Source organism: Colias eurytheme, chromosome 1, assembly GCF_061535395.1.
Source record: "Colias eurytheme isolate Ceu_HAF_F1 chromosome 1, ilColEury1 Martin Lab GWU primary, whole genome shotgun sequence".
NCBI lineage: Eukaryota > Metazoa > Arthropoda > Insecta > Lepidoptera > Pieridae > Colias > Colias eurytheme.
The window spans coordinates 15634763-15657603 of NC_142980.1; the positions used below are offsets into that span (position 1 = coordinate 15634763).

The 22841-nt window shown below is 35.4% G+C and overlaps 1 protein-coding gene across 1 annotated transcript in view; it reads right to left on the reverse strand.

Moving 5' to 3' along the window:
* The window catches only part of Awh (LIM/homeobox protein arrowhead), a 39219-nt gene extending 17453 nt beyond the window's left edge, over positions 1-21766 (reverse strand). The window contains exon 1 of the mRNA XM_090117433.1: positions 21648-21766. Coding sequence (XP_089973559.1) covers positions 21648-21713 — 66 coding nt within the window. The 5' untranslated portion in view covers positions 21714-21766. The remainder of the gene's footprint in view (positions 1-21647) is intronic.
* Between the last annotated feature and the right edge of the window lie 1075 nt (positions 21767-22841).

A 22841-nucleotide genomic window follows, 5' to 3' on the forward strand; every position in this document is an offset into this window, starting at 1 on the left:
GCTCACCGCACATATGTTGACTCCCTTCGCAGACAATGCTACTTGTCACCTATCAAACTTTGTAACAAATTTCTTAAGAGCCCCATTCATCCGAGAGAATAGTGGCCCGGTGGCTTTGTCCGTCTTCAGCTGATATGGATCCCCGTTTTTATGACACTTTTTCTGAACGAGCTCGCTACTCCCGTATAATGACGATGTTTGAGCGTATTTAACGCGTCATTTACGACTGTTTGTTCTGCCTCTCTGTAAATTATGCTAATGACTTACCTTTTTCACGGTTTGACGTTTTGTTTGATATGCGTCTCGCTACCGAGTGCTATCGTTTACGAGATTTTAAATCATTTAGGTACATTTAGAATTCATTAAACGAGAAGATGATTAGATATTATGAGCACATAGTAACGAACATTTTCAAGTATATAATATAATCCATACTAATATTATAAATGCGAAAGTAACTCTGTCTGTCTGTCTGTTACTCAATCACGTCTGAACTACTGAACCAATTTGCATGAAATTTGGTATAGATATATTTTGATACCCGAAAAAGGACATAGGATAGGTTTAATCCCGGAAATCCTACGGGAACGGGTTTTTATCTGAAAACGCGGGCGAAGCCGCGGGCGGAAAGCTAGTATTTTATAAAAGCAAGAAGGTAAGAGGGTATAAAGGACTCTAGTGGCTTATGTTTTAATACATTAATAACAGGGGTTGTAATGTTCCAATAGTTACAAAACGAGCATGCAGTTGAGCAGTGCGGCGTACCGAATGTCGTGTTGTGCGCCGATTCGAGGGGCGGGATTACACACTGTTACCACTGCACTGTTACATTCAAGTGTTATTATTTTTTTCAATTATAGTATTATCCCCTATTAATTTTAAGTAACTGTTGCTGGCTGGCATTGTGGTGTACAAAAGTATCAAACGGATTCGTTATTTGCGTTAGTGTAGCATTATAGGTGTCATTTCTACTTTCGATTTCTTAAAATAAATTAAAAAGGCATTGTAAGTCGCAACGTTTTAAACCTTGGCGAGCGCCGTGTCAGCCCAACCCATAGGCAATAAATACCGGCACTAATTTTACTCAAAATACAGATATTACGAGCTATATCTAGAACAACATCTGACACTTTAGATTTACACCAATAATTTATTTAGAATTTATTGCTCTCTTAAGAATTCAATCCAATCTGTAATAAATCTGACAGGCTCGGCAAATACATACCTAACTGTATCTCCCGTCGCCTTATTAATACAAAATCCGGTTTTTATCTTTACGAAAAGCCGCCGCATGTCAATAGAAATTAAAATGCAAAATCGTCATATCCATATGCAAATCGTGTAAACTAGATCATTTTAATTTCGTCGGATTTGGAAGCAATAAATTCGGCGCTGTTAATAGTTTTTCGATAGAGTGCAGTAAATTATCTAGCATAAAAGTGAGTCGATGGTCCGCAAATCAGCAAATAATGCGGCTGGGCGGCGGGGGGCCCTTCGGCGTGACGGTGGCGTGACGGCCGCGGCCTGTCATTGTCCCGCGTCAAGGTGCGCGGCGCCTACGCCATTGTCGTTGGCTTACGTTCGCAAATCCGATTTATATTTGAATATAATTGACTTTCGGCCCGAGATCAGGTATGAAGCTTGTACTCCTTTGTAAGCGGCTCATCTCAATGGCATTTTTATCGTCTGAACATGATAAATGTGTTTGGGAGATTAAGTTCGGTTCGAGCCGACCGCGACCGCTGGAGCGCTTCGACTGATTTGTATTTGTAATTCGATCACGTAATAATCTCAGGCTTTATAGGCGATGTTACTGACCGTGCGTCTGTGTGTTTAAACAAAACAGAATATTGATTGATAGCGAGAATAGCTTATTGGATTTTACGGAAAATAAATTAATACAGGACACGAATTATTTGAATCGTTTGGGTGCTTAAATGCTATGAGAACTTCTAACGACGAGACTCAGTAAATCATCTCGCTCGGAAATTGGCTGTGAAAAATTTATAATCCGAAAAACTCTCGTTGATTTGAAGTATCTATTTGACAGTTGTTATTCTTCCGTGGCGTGATGTGAATATAGGAAAAACAGATGAGACACTCGTCATAACAAAGTAAGCGAAGCACGTAGCTGGCGATCACCCAGCGCGGGCGGAGCGACGCGTCGCTCGTTCCCGCGATATTTCCATAACAGTAGTCAATCTCGCAAATTGGCGGCTCCTCGGGATTTATTCAACGTCTCGACTCGTTTTCGGTTGTGAAAATTCAAATCGACTATTTGTTTTGTCGTTTGATTTATGGCTGATACAGGATGAGATGTATTTTATAGTAACAAAGGCGAATCGGAAATAAATAATAGTCGTGTGTCAGCGATCGGTGAGGCCGGCACAAAGCCTGCCCCCCGCGGCTCGAGCGCCATAATAGGACCGTTTCACACCATTCAAGTATCGCTCTTCAGTTTTTTTGGTCGAGCATTCGTCAGAGCTCTCCACGAATATTGAGTTTGATTGCAGAATCCTAGTCGATAGAAATCGCTTTAGCTGCAAACTAGGCTGTTAGGTGTAAATTAAAATCTGTATCCTGTAGGTTGTACCTAAACATTTTTCATAAACTTTCCAATACCGGATCGCGGTAATTTACCTAACAAATTATAATCTGTGAATATTGCATCATGCGGTTGCTTCATTAAACAATCAAGAAGCTATTATATTTTGATATTGGGTAAAATACATTAGATTTAGGTACAGTAATTAATCTAAGAGACAGATTTTACAGAAATATATTAATTTTGAGTTTCAAATAAGTTTACCTAATAAAAATAAGTGGTTAGCTATAGGTTCCACATATCTAAAAATAATAAAATACACGTACAAGACGTGGTAAGTGGTTACAATCATTGATCTTTTTTCTCGTTTACAATCTCAATGGGTCTTCCCTTATCTGGGTTTGAATATTCAGCTACTGTGCTCAGGTTATTGTAATAAATAATACACGATTGAATGTTATTAAAATTGATTCCAATCAATATTATCATTTTCAACAGTTTCCCTTTCAATCCATACTTCCATAGGTACTTTAATATTATAAATGCGAAAGTAACTCTGTCTGTCTGTCTGTCTGTTACTCAATCACGCCAGAACTACTGAAACAATTTGCATGAAATTTGGTATACCTAGTGATATTTTGATACCCGAGAAAGGACATAGGATAGGTTTTATCCCGGAAATCCTACGGGAATGGGGTTTTCTCTGAAAACGCGGGTAAAGCCGCGGGCGGAAAGCTAGTAATAAATAAGTTAGATAATAATATTGGACAAAAAGATTATTTTATATTAGGTAGGTAGGGTACTTGTGTCTATAACAAAGCTTTTGACTTATATGGATCCAAAGAATTGGTATAAAATTTTGAAATGAAAGTTTAGGCGCGTTGAGAGTAAAATTTCATGGTCGCGTCACGACAATACCGTCACGTCATGGAGTAAGGCGACGATTTTGGTATTGTTGAATTTTGCCATGAATCACTTCTGACATGTGTTCTGCACACACGCTCTTTTTTGTATGGAAACCGTTTAATTTTATTGAACTACATATTTTTTAAGTCCCTTTTGAGAGAAACGTAAAAATAGATAATTAATGTTTAAAGCCGTTGCATTATGATTGATTAGAAAAGTACTTTATTGTAAAACAATTACTACCTATGTATCATTTTTCTAAACCGGTTAAGTTTATCAATATCCGCTTCGCATTCAGCAACACTGACAAAGTTACAAAGCGTCGCTAGATCGCGAACTGCAGGGGAGAACAATACGCGATTAGAAACTTTATTTTCTAGGGATAGGATGTAAAATGGTTTGCTGGTGGTGAGGCAAGCGGGCGGGGTTGGGCGTGGCGGCGTGACGTCAGCGCCCCTGTGCGCGCCCACAGCGGCATAGCAATGAGCACAGATTGTACAGATTGCGGGCACGCCGGCACACGCGGGCCCGCGAACATGGCCGCACGGCTCTTCAAGTGACGTCACCTTTTGTTTTGCAACTACCGCCCTGTGGATGTCTCATTCAGGATACATCCTGAAGGCATGCCTGTACAACTACATAATATGATACGTAAATGCCAAAGTCTTATCTGTTGTTGAAACAACAACAGACAGGGTTTTTTGCACAGTGATAAGTAACGGAATTTTTATTAGACACTTTACTCTGCGCAGGCGATGCCGCCTAGATGTTAGATAAAATTTATAATGCTTTTGATGATGATTGAGATAATTTTTTTTCAGGTCGCTTTGGAAGCTCAAGGGGAATAAATATTATTTATTATTCCGTAGAGCACAAAAAGCTCTATATATAAATAATTAAAACTAACAAGCAATAATTTTTATAGGAAAGCCATTAAAAATATAAAAATTCTTAGTCCCAAAACATTTTCCCTTCATTGTATCAAAAGCTCTATCTACTGAATCGGATAAATTTTAAATTTGTTTGTAAGTTGATTAGCAGATGAAGTGAAAACTTGTCCGCATTCAAACATTAAATTCAGTAACTTAATTTTGTTACAATTAATTGAGTTATTGGGATTGTTTTAATTAAGTTGGAAATAAACAAGAAACAATCTTGCGGACAATTTTCAACAATAAACTAAAACTCATTTGAGCAACGCAGTTAATTAAAACAAAGTTACCCAGATTCATATTTTATAGCATTTATTGGAGCGCTATATTTAACCAACTGCTAAAATTGTTATTTTGAGATAAAACGAACATTATAATATTTTTTTGGTGATAGAGCTGTTGCTGTAATACATAATTTATTTTCCTATCGAGAAAAATACTCCCACACCCGTTTGTCGACTTCAGAACTGAATGTCTGGAATGTATGATGAAGTTGTATACCCTTGTAACGATTCCTTCCCTATAAACATTGTTTCATAAAGTTGTACACACTCGTATTATAACCATAAAAGCTTGGGAGACGACATAGATTTATTTCGTTGACCTTTTTACAAGAGAAGTAAGAAATTTCTTCCGTTAATTTTATTACAATTTCAACAAATTATAACAAGTCATTGGATTGATTGATAGTTTATGTCCAAGGTTTAAACTTTAAATGAGGCTGTGTTATTATGTTTAATTTTTTATGTTAACATAATTACCAAGGACCCAGTAATTTCACATATTTTTAATTTAAACATCACATCCTTAACTTTTTGTTTCAAGTTCCTTCTTATAGAATGAAAAAAAGGAATGATTATAGAATAGCAATACAAAGTAAAGTTGTTCAAAGTAAGACAAGTGGGAGGAAGATAAATAACGTTCCCGCACTGATTGTAACAGATAAAGCATCAAACAAAAACGTCGGCATACGTAGGTACTTGTGTATTATGTGTATTAGTTTGAAATCTTTTATATGTAGTAATATTCCCAACGGTAAGAACATTTAAAATTATCTCCATCAGCAGAGTATATTTACAGACATTTATTTTTCTTAAAACAACAAACTACACAGTTTAATTATATTTCAGAATGATACGTACATTTTCCTCGAAGCTATTTTTATATTTTCAAAGTACCTTATGACAATCAATAAAATCCTGATGAAAGAAAACCTGGAAGTGATTTTATCGTAATGTATATCAAAGAAAAATGGCCTAAATTATAATTGTATTATCTTAAACCAATAGTGACCTTGTTTCCCGTATTTGCGTCTGACTCTAGGCGTACAATGTAACGTTTAATTCATTTCATGGTCGGTCGACAGGCCAGACAATCATAATTATTAATTACTTTGATTTACAATATTATCATGGATAACGGAATCGACGTTTCGTTTACCAATCGTAAGATAGAAAGCTCAAAATATTTTAATTACCTCAACTAGAATATAAAATAGAGTCGGAACTCCATAACAGGGAACGGTCTCCGCTTCATAGGGTATTAAGTAATAAACAGCCAATAAAGATCCGTCGGCCGGTCGGTCGGCGTCGGCGCAGCGGTAATTACCGACAATTAGAGCCCGTGTCCCGAGCTGTGCCCGCGCTGAGCCCGCGCCCCGTCGAGAACAACCTATTTATTGCATATGGGAAACAAAAAACCTTATACTCTCCAAAGTTCCAACTGCTCTGTTTTGGGACAAACATTTTGTTTGTTTATTGTTTTTTTTGCGGATGTTCTGTCTTATTTGGAGATGATAGAGCTTTTTGTAGAGTTCGTGAAGGTACAGCTGATTAATATTTTAATGAGTTGTGTACGTTGAATGAAAACAATGAAGGCTTTAGAGACCTTAGGCTTTTACTAGAAATAGAATGTAAATTAAATATAATATCTTATAGACCGGGAGATACTGACACAAAATTTCGAGTCATTTCTAACAAGGATGGCGGTTCTACAGGGGTCTTAGTACGCAATGACAAAAAGAAAAATGATGGTGTGAACGCTGGTACCGGTGGCTTAGTCGCGTGGGCGTTTGTCGAACTCGTCGGAAAAATAGCGAAAGTCAAACGATTTGTAACACAAAAATTTTAGAATTTACCGATAGCCCATAAAAAAGTAGTAGGCGGTAGTGTCATGCCATACTTTTCCGGTGTGACTTACAGCCCGCCATACCGATGCGAATGTGTTGATTTAAATAAAACAATCATTCAACCATTTGTACCAGGCTAACTTTTGCACAGGTAACTATCGTCGTGCAGCCATTTACGAAAATCGCCATGCCATACTTTTCGGACGATTCCAAATGGTCGCCATACCGTCGAAAATCTGCAAAAAATTTTTATTTCGCCAAACTTTTTGTACCAGTATTGCATTTGGATTTTTGGAGAGTATTTGATAAAATGTGACCATTATTATATTTGCCATACTTCTAGTAGGGGGAAAAGTGCTGTCATACTTGAAAACTTAATTTATTATTAATTTATATAAGTGAAGATTTCCAACACATAGATCTTTGAAATTTTGTATTTATATTTGTTGATCCTCAAACTTAAAGGAAAAATAAGTGCCATACTGTTACAAATCGTTTGACTTTCACTATTTTCCGACGAGTTCGACTAACGCCCACGCGACTAAGCCGCCGGTACCAGCGTTCACGCCATCGTTTTTCTTTTTGTCATTGCGTACTAAGACCCCTGTAGAACCGCCATCCTGTTACAAATGACTCGAAATTTTGTGTCAGTATCTCCCGGTCTATTAGTATTTAATGAAGAATGTAATGCTTACAGCTGATGATGGTAGCAAATTTATATCAAACGAAGTAAGTGTAGGTATATAGATGAAAATCTCTGTGTGTTTTGTAAGCAAGTTATAAAAAATTACATTTTCAAAGTACGTTGGTAAAAATAGATAAATTAAAACGTAAAAGCAGTAAAATTTCAAGATGAAAACAACGCTGAAACAAACGTTTATCGTAAGTAATAACGACGTGTTCGTGATACGATATTTCCATTTATTTACGCTATAACTTGAATGTAACTTTTTGTAGTTGAATACTGAAGCAAAATAATTACAGTTAAATACACAAAAAGTGACATTTCTGGGAGATAAAAAGTAAATCACAGTGTGAGCAGCAAATAAATTATTTAGAATTCGAAAACCTCACGGAAGCAATTAACTAATAATAAAAATATTTTGTGTAATTTTTATGATGCATAAAACATTCAGAGATGTTTTGCTTTTTAAAACTTTTCTTTTTACATTGATTTTACAAGCTACAATTGCGACTTTTTTGTAAATTTTTAATTATCCAACATTTACTTAACCTGATAAATTTATTACCTAACGATATGGGAGCTAATTTAATGATAACTAAAACGTAAATAAATCAGTAATGGAAGGAAATAAAATTCCGTTCAACTGCACCTTAAAATACAAGCTTTTAGAGGAAAATTAAGTTAATATGCTGGTACATCATACATATATGTAAATATTTATTAAATTACCTTTACATTATCATTTTTTTAAATAGGTAAAACACCGCTAAGTCATACCATTATTCCTTAAGTATCAAATGGATTTAAAAAGGGTCTCTCCATCAAATTTTAAAGTATATTGAAAACGGACAAAGCTGATTCAATCCAATATAGAATTGGAGGATCGAATGGATCATAACATTAAAAGCAAGACGATCGTACGAATATGGTTATAGCTAATAGTGGCGAGGCGTGAGGCGGGCGGCGCGGGGCGGGCGGGGGCGCGGGAGCGAGGGGGGGCGCCGCGCGCGGGCGCATCGCAACTGTCAAATAACTCTCGCTCTAATAGGAGCGGCGAGCCTTGTGCCAACTATTAATCCCGTACGCTATTTACGTTAATGCCCTACGAACTCTTATTGACGTATAAACTTCGAATTTCTTTTTTTCTTAACAGCCGAAGGCGCCAGTTGCTCCTAAATATTAATAACGCTAGTTCTGTTCCTCGGTTTTAATTGCGTTCGGCTGGGAAGTAGTAAATTAGGCGGGCGCTTTAACGCGCATAGCGTTCTCAAACAAAATTGTAAACTAATTAAATGTTGTATAAGGTTGTATGTGAGCCGGCGCCGCTCGGCTGCTCAGCTTGGAACGAATCGCGGCGCACGGTGACGGCATGCCTCTGCGATATACGCACTACGCACCACAACCAGTGCTCAATCATTGATGCCAATACGACCATTTTAGTCCTCTGGCCTATTTGTAAAAACATAAGATTAACACCGTTCGATGCCATATTTTAATCACCATCATCCACTGCTGGGACACGGTCCTCTCGTAAGGAATCAGGCCGTAATCCACTACGCTGGCCAAGATGGATTGCAGATTTTACACGTCGTCAAAATTTTTGATTGTCCGACATACCGGTTTCCTCACGATGTTCTCCTTCACGGTTTAAGCAGTGGTGATGCATTTAAACATGCGCAAATCAATTAAAAAATCAATTAATTTCCTGCACGCTCCCTTGGTCCCAAACTTCCAACTTTTCGATTTGGAGTCCGAGGTCTTCACCACTGCTTGTTAATTCAACCCACACCTTATGTTAATCAAATGCTAAATGTGACGATTATTTGAATGTTTATATCGATCGATTGTTATAATAAAAACTAGGTTCGCCTTCCTTACAAACCTTTCGCTTTATTTTAGATTTTCAGTATATTTGCTTTGGTACCTAGATTTCATAGTTCAACTTCACTTTTATCCATATAAAGGTATATTTTAAAGAATATTTCCTGGTTTTGAAAAATCATCAATTGCAGCATCATTGGCCGCAGGACAGATGCGTTTCACGTCACACGTCACACGTCGTTCACAATCTTTATACATAAAGCATTTTGGAACTTTAATATTGTCCTGTTGTTAAAATACCTCTCCTACATCTCTAGATGTACTAACTGATGGAGACAGATGAGTAATGTTACAAGGTATTACGGTAACTGGTGGACTAATTTTCAAATATATGATCAAAACATACAATTTCTGATTATCTTCACATCCACCCGAATTATTGGTTAAAAAATAATACCTAAATATTAGTAATATCCTGTAACTGCAGATATGACGTGAAGCATTCTTCTAGATTCTATAATGTAGAAATATCACAAATATTGAATGTGACGCGATATCGCCAGTTGGATCCATAAATTATTATTTCCAAAAGGAGTATATGACATACACCTTTGACTACCTTCGAACATTAAAATACAATATTTATTTTTATAAAATCTGATTCTTGTAACAGCATTAAAACGTAAACACCTCAAACATCATAATCTTAAAATATTTATGGCCACCATTAGCCGAGATGGCGGGTAATTAAAGTTTGTTACTAATAATGACGATATGGATCGCGAAAATGCGAGCGCGCAGGTGTGAGGCGATCAGCGGCGCCTAGTGATGCGTTGACACTTATCGATAATATTGCCCTTTGAAGCACCTCAACTTACACCACCAAGTATCTAACTTATGTGTATATCGAACATGTAAAGTAAGCTGTTATAATATGAGCAATTAATTTACTCAATCACGCCTTAACTACTGAACCAATTTGCATGAAATTTGGTATAGAGATATTTTGATACCCGAGAAAGGACATAGGCTACTTTTTACCCCGGAACATAGGATAGGTTTTATTACGGAAATCCCACGGGAACGGGAACTATGCGGGGTTTTCTTTGACTGCGCGGGCGAAGCCAAGGGCGGAAAGCTAGTTCGTAATATGGATAACTCGATTATTCTTTATCAATTATTTATAGTTCTAATACGAGAAATTTATTATAATTAGTTTGTAATAAATAAATGCAGATAACGAATACGTTCATCACGTTGCATGTTACTCAGATCATTTAATTGAGGACTTACATGGGTTTCTTAAACTCAACTCAACATTTTCCAAAATTAAAAAAAACCGTTCCACTCATAGGTCAAATTCATCTAACCTCTGAAAGCCTAGAACATATTCATCGACTAATCGATGTCGATAAACACTTCTCGTATCGGTGTCACTCGCTGCGGGGCGCCGCTCGTGCTTCCCCCCCTCCCCCTCCCCACCGCGCGCCATTTGTACATAAATACCACCCATTGTCTACGCAAACATACCTAAAGTATTGTTTGCTACAACCGGTCCAACGCCCCGCTGTTTCGTGATTCTTCTCAGAATAAGGGAATCCCGGCCCGGTGGTCGGTACGAGCGTTATAAAATTAATGATTGCTTTAATGTGCGCAGACACACGAGGCGATAATGCAGTTACACTACAGTACCTATCGACATGATTCATTGCGGCACACCACTATGCCGCTCTTTCAGGATATCCTTGAGATGGACAAACTCCTCAAACACTGTAAATATAGGGTAAGATATGGTTGAGTCTTGTTTTTTCACAAACAGCACGGTGGTATACATAGGTAACTAGGATTTGACTAAAGGGTAATCTTGAATTAGCAATACTTAGGTCAAAAGTTGCAGATATACCAGTCCACTTCATCGCTCTCATATCCATTGCTACAAGAACATTGCGCCTATAATGATGAGCAATTCTTTGCTATTTGCGAATCCTATTACAATTAGCCGTAACGGAAGATTTCTAGAGATTTGTAATTCTAGAGTAAATTATTATCGATATCATAGGGAAAATAGAAATAGTAACAGGAAAATAAAATAAACACATCGTTACATATTGACGTACGCATTTGAAGCCCGCCGACAACTGTGTTCAGAAGCCGCTGTATTTGTTCTTGCTTAGCCGAATTTTCAAAATAACAGCCATTATTTACACAAAATATTGTTTGATCAATGCTCAATGAGAGAAGATGGTCTGTATATGAATATGAATTTTACTTGACTGGAATAAAGACGTGTTTACTTTACAAAGTTGTGTTCATTTTAAAAACTGAAATAATTGACACAAGTGACTACCTATACTGTCTCACTGAGTACACACCTGTGGTAGCAGAGAAAATGTGACTCTGCCTTTAATAGGTAAGGTCGTTAATTGATTGGTCTACGTATGGAGATACGTTATTTTGAAACTAAATTTAGACGTAGTAATAAAGATGTCAGAAGGCCGTAGTTTGTGTTTCCCACTGACTTTTCGAGGCGCGACCTACATTCTTTGTTTCTAAATGATATGAAACTATTTACCTCAATTATACGGGCCTTTTGAACACATTGATGTGTTTATTTTTCTATTTTTTTTGTGTTGTAATAGTTTTGATTTGGGATATTTTTATGGGATCGATATTTTTTTCTCTCTTTGGAACTCTCTTTGGAACTGCAAGCCGCCCGGCAAGTCTGCTAGGACTCGTTATCTAATGATTACAAATAAAGCGAAAAACAACATACCAACAAATATTTAACATAAACAATTAAAATACCAAACCACAATGCTTTATGAGCAGGAACAAACAATTATTATTTTCTTGGCAAGGCAACGGCCATAAATAATAGTAGGTAAGTAGAATATAATACAAACATAGCTTTTAGATATCAATAACATACTTAGGGTGCACTCACACACATCAGTCACCGTCACGGCACGTCACCGGACAGGATTAAAAAAAAATATGTATCAATAGTTCTAGTATGACTCTGTTCCCACACGACAGTCGCCGGCACGAAATCTATCAGTGACGTCACCGGTCAGGCACGTCAAATAATCTTTCCATACATGTATCATACTTTTATCCCCACTCACCCGGTGCCGTCACGTCTCAGTTCAGTCAGCGTCGTGCTACCGTCAATAATTGCTACATGTTCTCTAGCGTGACACACGTCTAATCACTGACTAACCTGATGTATGTGTTCAATGATTCAGTCAAACCGGCGACGTGACTGACGGACAACATGACGGTGACTGGTGTTTGTGGATACGTACACAAACCGTCACCGATCAGTCATCGGTGACTTGACGGTGACTGATGTGTGTGAGTGCACCCTTATACTGATACATGACGCTGTCAATAAACACCAATGGGCAATAATGAACTCGTTACAATGCGAATAGAAAAAACATAATTGAACGTCGAGCAAAACGCTTAAAGGCGGACTAAAAATACATAGTATGTGCGTCTTTTACAAAAAGTTTGTCGCCATTAATTACAGGATTACGATTGTCGATATATATGAAGCGCCGCAGCCTCACCGAGCCGATAAACATGAAAAACACGGCGAAGACACAAATTGATAAATTACTCGGAGGACACGCATAATCCTTCCAAATGATTCCCTATTGAGCGCATTTCTGACCGCTGCCTTGTTCGGGGGCTATTATAGCGCTATAAAACTTGCTCTGGTGTTATTTGGTAGAGGGGTTTTATGACTTGTCTTTACAAACTCGAGTGGAGCTTTGATTTGACTGTTTCAAATAGTAATTAGTACAGAAAGTGGCGATTTATGGCCCTGTTTTATGGTAGAGCACGCAAACATAAAGGCTGTGGATATAGGTCACTTTTATGTCGTAACTTTTTATTTCAAAACATATTAATTTTTATTAGATTTCAACAATTCATTAAATGATGTCCCTACGGCAATTCTTTAACAGTCTATTTTTAGATTTCATTATTTTACTAAAATTTGTTATGTATTTTTTTCTATCATCCGTATTACCCAATACTAAACCATGATTAACCATTATTCCTTTTGCAAAACCAAAACAGGAATCGTTTTCAAAAATATCATACGACAATTTTTACCAAAAAATTGTTGTTGTATCAATACTTTGTTTGTCATTTGTTTTAAAATAAATCCGTGTGTTTAATAGCGCGTCAGTGGTGCTCGGCCCTAACTCCAGAAGTGTGGATCGGATGATATACGGCTTGCATTGTGTGCCTCCCATTTGTAAGTTACACCTTGTAGTTTGAACCTCTAATAATAATTCCGTAATGAAAAATGTTGGCCCCCTGATAAATGCCTGTTATGTATTATGGTAATGCGATGTAACGATCTTTTAGATCTCACCGAATTCGATGGCTATCCACATGGTATCTACGAATTAAAAAATCTTTGTTATTACCAACATTATTAAAATAATGTAATATTAATCTGGGATATTACTTATAACAACAATGATAATTCAGTAGATTTTTAAGAGGAACTTAATAACTTTAACGAATAGTTTTTATTCAATGCAGAGCAGTAATTTCTTAGGCACTAGACAATATCATCATCCTAAGTATTTAGGTACCTTATAAGAAGCAAGAAAAAAACTGAGAAATGTAAAAAGAAACCGCAAACATGTAATATAGTACCTATGATTCTAAACAAATCAAACTTTGATGTACTCGTAACGAGCATTGAACGGTATCAGACACGAAATATTGGATCGTTTCTCACAATACGCAACAATACTGGTTTCCTTATTAGCCTTATTATTGTGACTCCTGCGATGTGCCTTCAATAAACTTTGATGTTCAACACAATTAATAAAAATCATATCCAACCCTTTAGCCGTCACGAGGCGTGGGTGAAATATGTTTTCTTTGGAGTGAGGGTTTTTTGATCCTTTGTCTGTCTGTCACTAGCGAGTAGCGACCTCTAAACGCATCTGTTTGGATGGACCTCTAGTGATAGTGCCTTCGTGTTGTTAGTTCTAATATTTTTTACTTACACTTAAGGAGTTTTAAGTTATAGTTCAAATTCTTTGCATTGTATTTTTTTTAAATATATTGAACATCGTTTGTTTTTTCCTGAAAAATTTCCAACAAATATGATGCCCTTGTTGCAATCTATAATCGTCAAAGAAAATCCAGTTGCCAATAATCGAAAAATAACTACATTTACAAAAAAAGAGACACAGTACATCTAGTCAAAATTAAATCTACCACTAAACTTATGCACAATTTTAAACGTTTATTTATGAACCATATTTCGATGACGTTATACTGGTACATCACTAGGAGGCATAAATCAGTAGAGTTGCCAACAAAGCGCGAGCGTTAGGTCCATCCGTCTCTGACACAAGGAGTATAAACAGTTGGCCACGGGTGAACGATACGGGGCTATCAATTTTACTAAATTATGCTCTTGGTGTTAGGAAAAAATAAGAAGGAACAGCCAAGTTGTAGGGAAAAGAAGTAAATTTAAATTATGGTCGATGGCGCTAGGTTAAATTAAGTAAGGTGAATTCAAAAATTACTTGAAATAACAAACATAAATATTATTTGTAGAAAAGCTACGAAAAATAATTAGTTGAAGAAACACGAAAATTATTGTTTAACATAGTTATTTTGTGCAAAAACGGATGATTAAGTTCTTGAAATGAAGTTTTAAATCCACATTTATATGAAATACTAGCGGTCCGCCCCAGCTTCGCCCGTGGTACATATTTATGTTTTCTCTACATAAGAACCATCCTGGTACTTCAAGGAATATAATAAAAAAAGAATTATCGAAATCGGTCCACCCGTTCTCGAGTTATGCGCTTACCAACACATTTTGCGATTCATTTTTATATATAACTAGCAGTCCGCCCCGGCTTCGCCCGTGGTACATATTTACGTTTTCTCTACATAAGAACCATCCTCGTACTTCAAGGAATATAATAAAAAAAGAATGAACGAAATCGGTTCAGCCGTTCTCAAGTTATGCGCTTACCAACACATTTTGGGATTCATTTTTATATATAAGACTAGCGGTCCGCCCCGGCTTCGCCCGTGGTACATATGTTTTCTCTACATAAAAACCATCCTCGTACTTCAAGGAATATAATAAAAAAAGAATTATCGAAATCGGTTCAGCCGTTCTCGAGTTATGCGCTTACCAACACATTTTGCGATTCATTTTTATATATAAGAAATAAGATAATTCATATATGTACTTCTTAAAATCTAGACTTTCTCACGAGTCTTATTTTTATATTAATCTTATACATAATATCATGTTTGATGATTCGTACCAACTTACAATGTGTAAAAGCCACGGTTTCACCGAAACAAAACGTTAATAATCAGATGTAAATCTGACTCTTTCCTGTTAAAATATGCCACTTTTATTTTGTGGTGATATGATTTTTATATTTAGATTTGCGTGGTAGTGAAGAAGTATTGTTACATTATGTAAAAATAAATATCTCTTAAGGATAGATATTAAATTGATGAAACCTTACTCATGCAAAATATTAATTAGGGCACATCTTTCAAGAATTTGAATTTTAATACATAATTTCAGTGCTGTTATAGTTTTTGGAATAGAAACAGACTTATTTGAGAATTATTTGCATGTTAGTAATATATTTATATTGTTACTTCTAACGTAAAATAAGATTGTATTTTATTCCAAATAAGTGCAATTTAGCCGAGAGAGAAATTGCAATTTAGCCGAGAGAGAACTCAATTAATCTTAAATATAAAATTGAAAATTTCCACTTAGTCTCTAATTTGTCTCAATTCTGATATTAAATGTAAAATTTATTAAAGATTAATTGCGTAATGAATTCCGGCGTCACATGCATATGACTCAAATATTGTTATGTTTTAAGTGAAGGATTAAATAACGTTAAAAAAAGGATATTTGATGAACAATCAATTTGAGTTCATCTCCACTCGAGTGAGGCTGTGGAACAAGCTAAGGAGAAAAATGTGGGTTCTTTATAGTTATTGACTACACATATTTTTTTATTTTTCTTTATTATAAACCAATAAATATACAATATTTAAGATATTATGAAGAATTTTTTTTAACATGTCCCCGATGATGCAAATAAGATCGTTGAATCCGATTTAAAGAAATACAACGCCTTATTAATCCGTTCAGTTAATGTCTAAACGTAGAATGCTCGATATAAACAAATTTAATTAAATTCTCTTAAATAAAGAAACCTATTTCACCTTGTACTCGTTGTTCCCAGTTCATTACCACGCTGCTCGATAGACGGCGCCTACGCATGTGACGCCGGAATTCATTACACAATTAATCTTTAATAAATTTTACATTTAATATCAGAATTGAGACAAATTAGAGACTAAGCGGAAATTTTCAATTTTATATTTAAGATTAATTGAGTTCTCTCTCGGCTAAATTGCAATACCTAAATACATATTAAAAGGCTGATAATAGAAAAATTCAAATAGGATTTTTACCGGTCCAAACTATTATAACAAAATTGATTAAAATAAAAAAAGGCTCGTTGCCAGAGATCTTTTTGTTTGGAAATGTAAAGTTTGTTTTTCCATGCAACATAATAATATTTTAGTATAGTAAACATCATTAATTAATGTTGTACGGAACCCCAATCGGAACGGCTAGTCACGCGGCACAATGCGCCCGCGCTGCACTTTGTTTATTTATTATTATTTGTACCAACGATAACACAACTTTACACTTATAACCAAAATAATATAAAAAAACTATAACACCCAGCATATAACCTAAAAATAATATAAAACATTTACTAAAATTTTCTGACGTTAATGATATTGTGTAATAATTTTAATTTATTGAGAAATATTTACTAAGTTTGGAAGTCCCTATCAAATGCCAAAGTTGTAAGAAACGATACTTTTTAAATTTTAAAAACACCTGCCCATGATCGGCGATATAGGTAAGTATATAATATTATGTTGAATCACTTATTTAAATATTCGGTTTTATTCAATCCGATATTACGATAAAACGTTACAAATATCGTAATAAGTCAATAATTAGCAGAAGTTACGGTTGGGACTGCAAGGTGATAAGCCGAATATAACGATTTGTTTTCGTTTTGCATGCGGTATGAGCGGTGTGTGCGTCGGGGATGGCTTGTGCGGCGGGCGCGGCGAGCGCGGCGCGGGGAACAAAGCGCAGAGGTCGCGACACCGACTTAACCCATCAGGATCAATACTCAAAGAAGACATTTGCGTTCGAAGAGTGATACATTCGTATCATTAATATCGCCTTTGAGCCGGTGGCAGCGCCGCAGGGCTCCGGCAACGCGTTAGCGGCAAAGCGGCCGCTGCCATAACTCTCCCGCTCGAATAACTTTGGGAATCGTATCGAATCGACGACAGGCGACACGCCATCGATTTATCGACTGCACCCGATAATCCGATTTCGTGTCCCACTCGCCTCCATTGCTTTTGGATTACCGATATCATTATGTTCGAACGTTACTCGCCGCACCGGAATATTCATGTCCCGATGAAATTATTACTATTGATACAATTTTATTTAAACATTTCTTAAGGTTATTCTTAAATTAATTATATCTATATGCCTTTAGTGCATTAATTTACATCGAAACGAATCGTCTAACTTTTACTTTATATATATCTTTGAACAATTTCCAAACGTTGTGTTGTAGAAAAGTATTTCAAAATTCAGTCTGACTTGAATTATAATAGTAAAATGCGATTTAAAAGCATAAAGTATTCAATTCGTTATAAATATTCTCAGCAATATGAACAATATAACGGGCCGTATCAAACGATATTATTATTTAAATGCTTGTAAAATAACGCTACAGCTACACTACGAGTATTAACTCGTTTCCCAGATCTTTTGAGGATTGCCGCTGAATTAATTTTCACATCGCATTGTCATAATTAGCTGAAAGGCTGAGAATCTCGTACGAAGCTCGCTCACCCGTTGATGTCTTTAACTTGCACTCTGCAGCGCGTAGCTTGCTATTTACTCAACGACTTTTTTGTAATAATATTAACTTAGAGTATCGCATCAAAAGATGTAATATTTAGTCAATGGAAACAGTGATAAAGTATATTTTATTTTGAATAAATGTATAATATTAAGATAACGTGAATTATAAAATTCCAAGTGATTTCATATTATGAGCTACGTTTATTTGTGTTTTGTAACTTGCAACCTTTTACTAAAATATTTCAATTTAAAATACATTTTACAGTTCAAATAGCAAGACTTTATTATGCTATTTGCAATATGTAGCTATATCAAAGCTATATTTTAAGAAACTTCTTCTGATCTATTCTTTAATTCATTTTCTGCTATGATTTTTGCTCTAGAGTTTTAATAACGTTATTTTTAAAGTGTGTTAATGTGGTTAATTTATTATATTTGATGTATAAAAAGGCAGCTAAAAACAACAATATTGGGATTTTCATAGAGTAATTAATTGACAATTTATTTAATTTTTTTTTTCACAATTTACTTACAAAGTTTAAACATATATTTTAATTTATCATATTATCATTAATGTCCTCATATAAATACCTAATTTATGTTATTGAATATAAAATGATTGAAAAATTTTACAAGTCAATCTTAAAATAAGTACATTCACCCAATGCCTAGGTAATTGAAATAATTTAAGATTTAGAAGGACATCCTGAATTTATTTATATAGTAAATGGCATTGAACCTGACCCTAGATGGATTTAGGCATTGCTAAATTGGAGACCTGCTGGGAATATCTCTGTACCGCTTGAACTTCAATATAATTTAAACGCTCATTTAATTTAGAATAAATGTTTTGCATTATAGTCTGTAGGTATTTGTATGGTTTTTATAAAAAAATAATTACCTATAACTAGATGGCACATATTTTTCTAATTTAGGTTTAAGAGGTCTAACCGACGGTTTAACCAATAATTCTTTGACGTTGATTTATAATTTCAATGCTTAAAAAACCTGCATTGTAACTGATACGCCAGTAGGCACTTTATAGTCTCCTTTTTCTACTTGAAATAAAAATTATGAGCATGAATTTAAATGTAGAGCAAACATTAAAAACACTATATTACAATACCCATACAGTAGTACTACATTAATTAAAAGCTTTATTTGCGGTAAATAAACAAAATTATGTTCCATTCAGGTCCTTATAACATCTAAAGTTTCTTATCGATACCGTTGTGTCTTGAAGAATTCCAATGAAATGTACTTAGACAGCTAAGTACCTATAATGATGAATTTAATGCCAAACGTGCGTTTTTCTATAAATCTCATCCCAATTTTCTATCAACGATAAAACTATGAATTATTAGAGTTTACTCACAACTAACTTAGAAATGCTCATGTCCTATAGCTTATAATGGTAGGTATTAGAAAATATTTTAGAACAAGTAATTTAGTTTTACAGTTTTTCACTATAACTAAACACTTGATAGAATCAATCGGCAGTGCGGATATCTCACCGCTCATAAACTACAATGTTTGCGTCGTTATAAGCTGACCGCGGCTGCGCCCGCGCCGGCAACATGCCTTCTTCATCATACTTTGTAAATCAATGCTTGATTGACTTCATCTTAAATTGTATACATAATTTATTCTTTATGGATGTTCCCGCTTTGGATTTTGTTTGGAATTAATTTCGGTTTTCGGTCCAAATGTCGAAAGTTTATTAGTATATAAATATCGTGTTGTATTTGTCGACTTTTAATTTTGTTTATTTAGATGTTCAATCTAATGTTATAATTAGATAATATGTATCTTATAAAAAATGATAGGAAAATAACTCAGTGAACCTGTTGTTCTACTTAAGTATAAAATCCTTGTCTACAATTTATATTATTTAAATTGACAAAAGCTTTTGATTGTGTTGTGATTTATATCTTGATTTAAACATTTACCAACTACCACCATCTGACAGAACTTTCAATAATTTGCAATTTCAAGCTATAAAGTTGTAATTTTTCTAACAGCAATTAAGAGTTAATTAACGTGAAATGTTTGAGTGCGAGCGGAGCGCGGGCCGCGGCCCAATCCGCGTCAGATTTGAAATTCAAATGCGACTAAATTTAGCCCTCAGACCTGCCGACGGACGCAACTGCTTCGTGAGCAATACGACTGTATAGCCTATAGCCTCAGTCCGACTGGTTAACAACCCATACTACATCCCAAACATGTTTGGGTATTATAAATGCAGTTTTAAAAACAAATATGCAATGCATTAGCATGCTACACGCAGGATAGACATTTCCTTTTTAAAAGCTCAGTAGATAAAGCGATTTATTTTTACTTTTTCGCTTTTCTCAATCTATTTTTATGTAGTGTAGTGCTTAACACTAGATAATTTAAAAATCTATCTATAATATTTCCGTACAATCAACAAATTGCAATTTATCGGGAACTACAGGGTATTTCCCTTAAAGTTCTAGGATCTATTTCTATGTCGGTCCCACACCTGAACATAGTTACCTATTTGTGGAGTTCTCGGACACGGATCTAGAACTCTTCCAATTTCCAGACTCTAAAAATAGTTTTCCACGAAGCTTCTTGTATAAATATTTCAAAATAAATATCGATAATTGATTTTACTCGTGAATAATATTCGCAGAATACATATAATTTTAATTATAGCTTTGAGACGCAAAAAACCTACATCTTTACGTTGGCGTCCACGAGTTCTATCAACTAGGTAACTCGGTCATTTGATTATTCTTCAAATATTGTACAATAAATTTCCAGTCATAACTTTGTTGAATTTGTCATTTTAATGTATATTTTATTATTTTGTTTGAATTCGTTTATTAGCATTTAATTAAAAGTGTCTAGACATGCATAATTATGAAAAAGGTATATATAATAAAAGATATTTTTATGATATTTACCTATCAGGTAAGGGTATACCAGACGCCAAAAAGAGACAAAAATAAAAAATATCTTTATTTTTATTTTTGGCTTTTAACTATATAATATATTGAAGGTAGGGTACATAATACCTATATCATAGTTACCTACGCACAACAGCGCATTTATAGTTTTGGGTCATTTCTATTCCTATTTATTAGGTACCTTTATTTCTCATAATTTATTTATTAAACCTGAAATAAATTGGATATTACGAATTTATTTCAGGTTGGATATTACGAAGAATAGAGGAAATAAAAGCAGTATTATAGTTCGTACCTACACCTACTTTTTAGATCCTTTCTTTCCCATTGGATTAAATAGCAATACCTATAGTTTAAGTTTAAATAATAATTAAAATGGATTTTCAATTTTACTTTACATCAATTTTCACATTGAAAGCTGGAGGTACAATTAGATTCTGATAAATGTTACGTTGTAAGTGCTGTTCTTTAGTAGGTACTAGGTACTGATTATGATTGGCCTAAAATTGATCGCGTGATCAGGTTTTAGGGATCAAACTTGAACCCTAAATTGCTATTTATGGTGTATTCCTGTGCCAAATCTAATTATTGCAAATGACAATTGTTTGCCATCCTAATAAGCACACGAATCATCGAATACAGAGTGCCAAAACTGTGCTTTTTGCGAATGCCATGGAATCTCCCATAAGACCTTACCTTCATGTCTGTGCGACAGGCGACACTAATCTTCTGGCACAAAACAAAAGCACACGCAGGTCTCATACACACATCGTACACTCGCGGTGGGGGCGACCACTCGCGGCAACTGTTAAGTCCAAACTAAGTTGGCGAGGCGGCGCCAAGCGGGCCCCCGTGCGGGCCTTCTGCGCGGGCCGGCCTGCCATTGGTCGGCCGCGGCGGGCGTGTCCGTTCGTATGTACGCACCGATGTGTCCGCTGCTGTAATCATACCGGGGACTCTGATGTGGATAAATCGAAATGGATCTCTATATTTTTTTTGTATGCAGCGCGATTACGGTTATGGCCCCGCTATGGTCGCGTAAGTCTATAAGAAATAGTGTAATCGGTGGCAGCTTTTGTCGTGCTGTCCTAATTTACTTCTGTGCCTTTCCGCTGTATAAGGAATTGTGGAATTTAGGAATTTACTAAATTATATTAAATTGAAATTGCGATTGTCGAAGTAAACAAAATGGTTTTCCAAAACCCAAACACCAGCTTTCCTAGATAATATAATTGACCTACCTTTAGCCTAAAACAACATCTTATGTGAATAGCCGTTAAATTCCACCGAAAGATCATCTAAATTCTAAACCTTCTATGTCTTAATATGACGTGAAAACTTTAATATCTATTTAATATTCCGCAAATATGTTGAAACATGCTCTATGTGAGCTTTGAAAAGCTCTAGGTAGTCTCTATAAAATTCCGTTGGCAAATATTTAATTCAATCATACCAATACGTCATTGGAAAATATTCGCTTAAATATCTAAAGAGAGCTAAAGCTATTACCTAGGCTACATTTGCCGCTCTTATTAGGTACTCTTTGGCGATCATTTTAGGACTTCTAAATTTCATAACACTATAAAAGACTGGAATAAACATAAAAACTTGAAAATTTTAATTGAATAACGGTTCAAAAACGTCATATTATATTATCATCGGCGAGTCAAACAGTCGAACGGAAACATTACCTATAGTGTAGCAAAAGTTCGTAGAAACGCTCGTATGTATGTCTCGTGTGTATACAGTATGCTCATTGCTCGTGTGTATACCTACAGTATTATTGTATAGGGCAACCCTCAATGTCTCACAACACTAGTGGTTTACTCGTGGTTCGTCCAATCCTGCAGCGATTTGCGCCAGCTGCAAGCTACAAGGTTAATGTTGTGT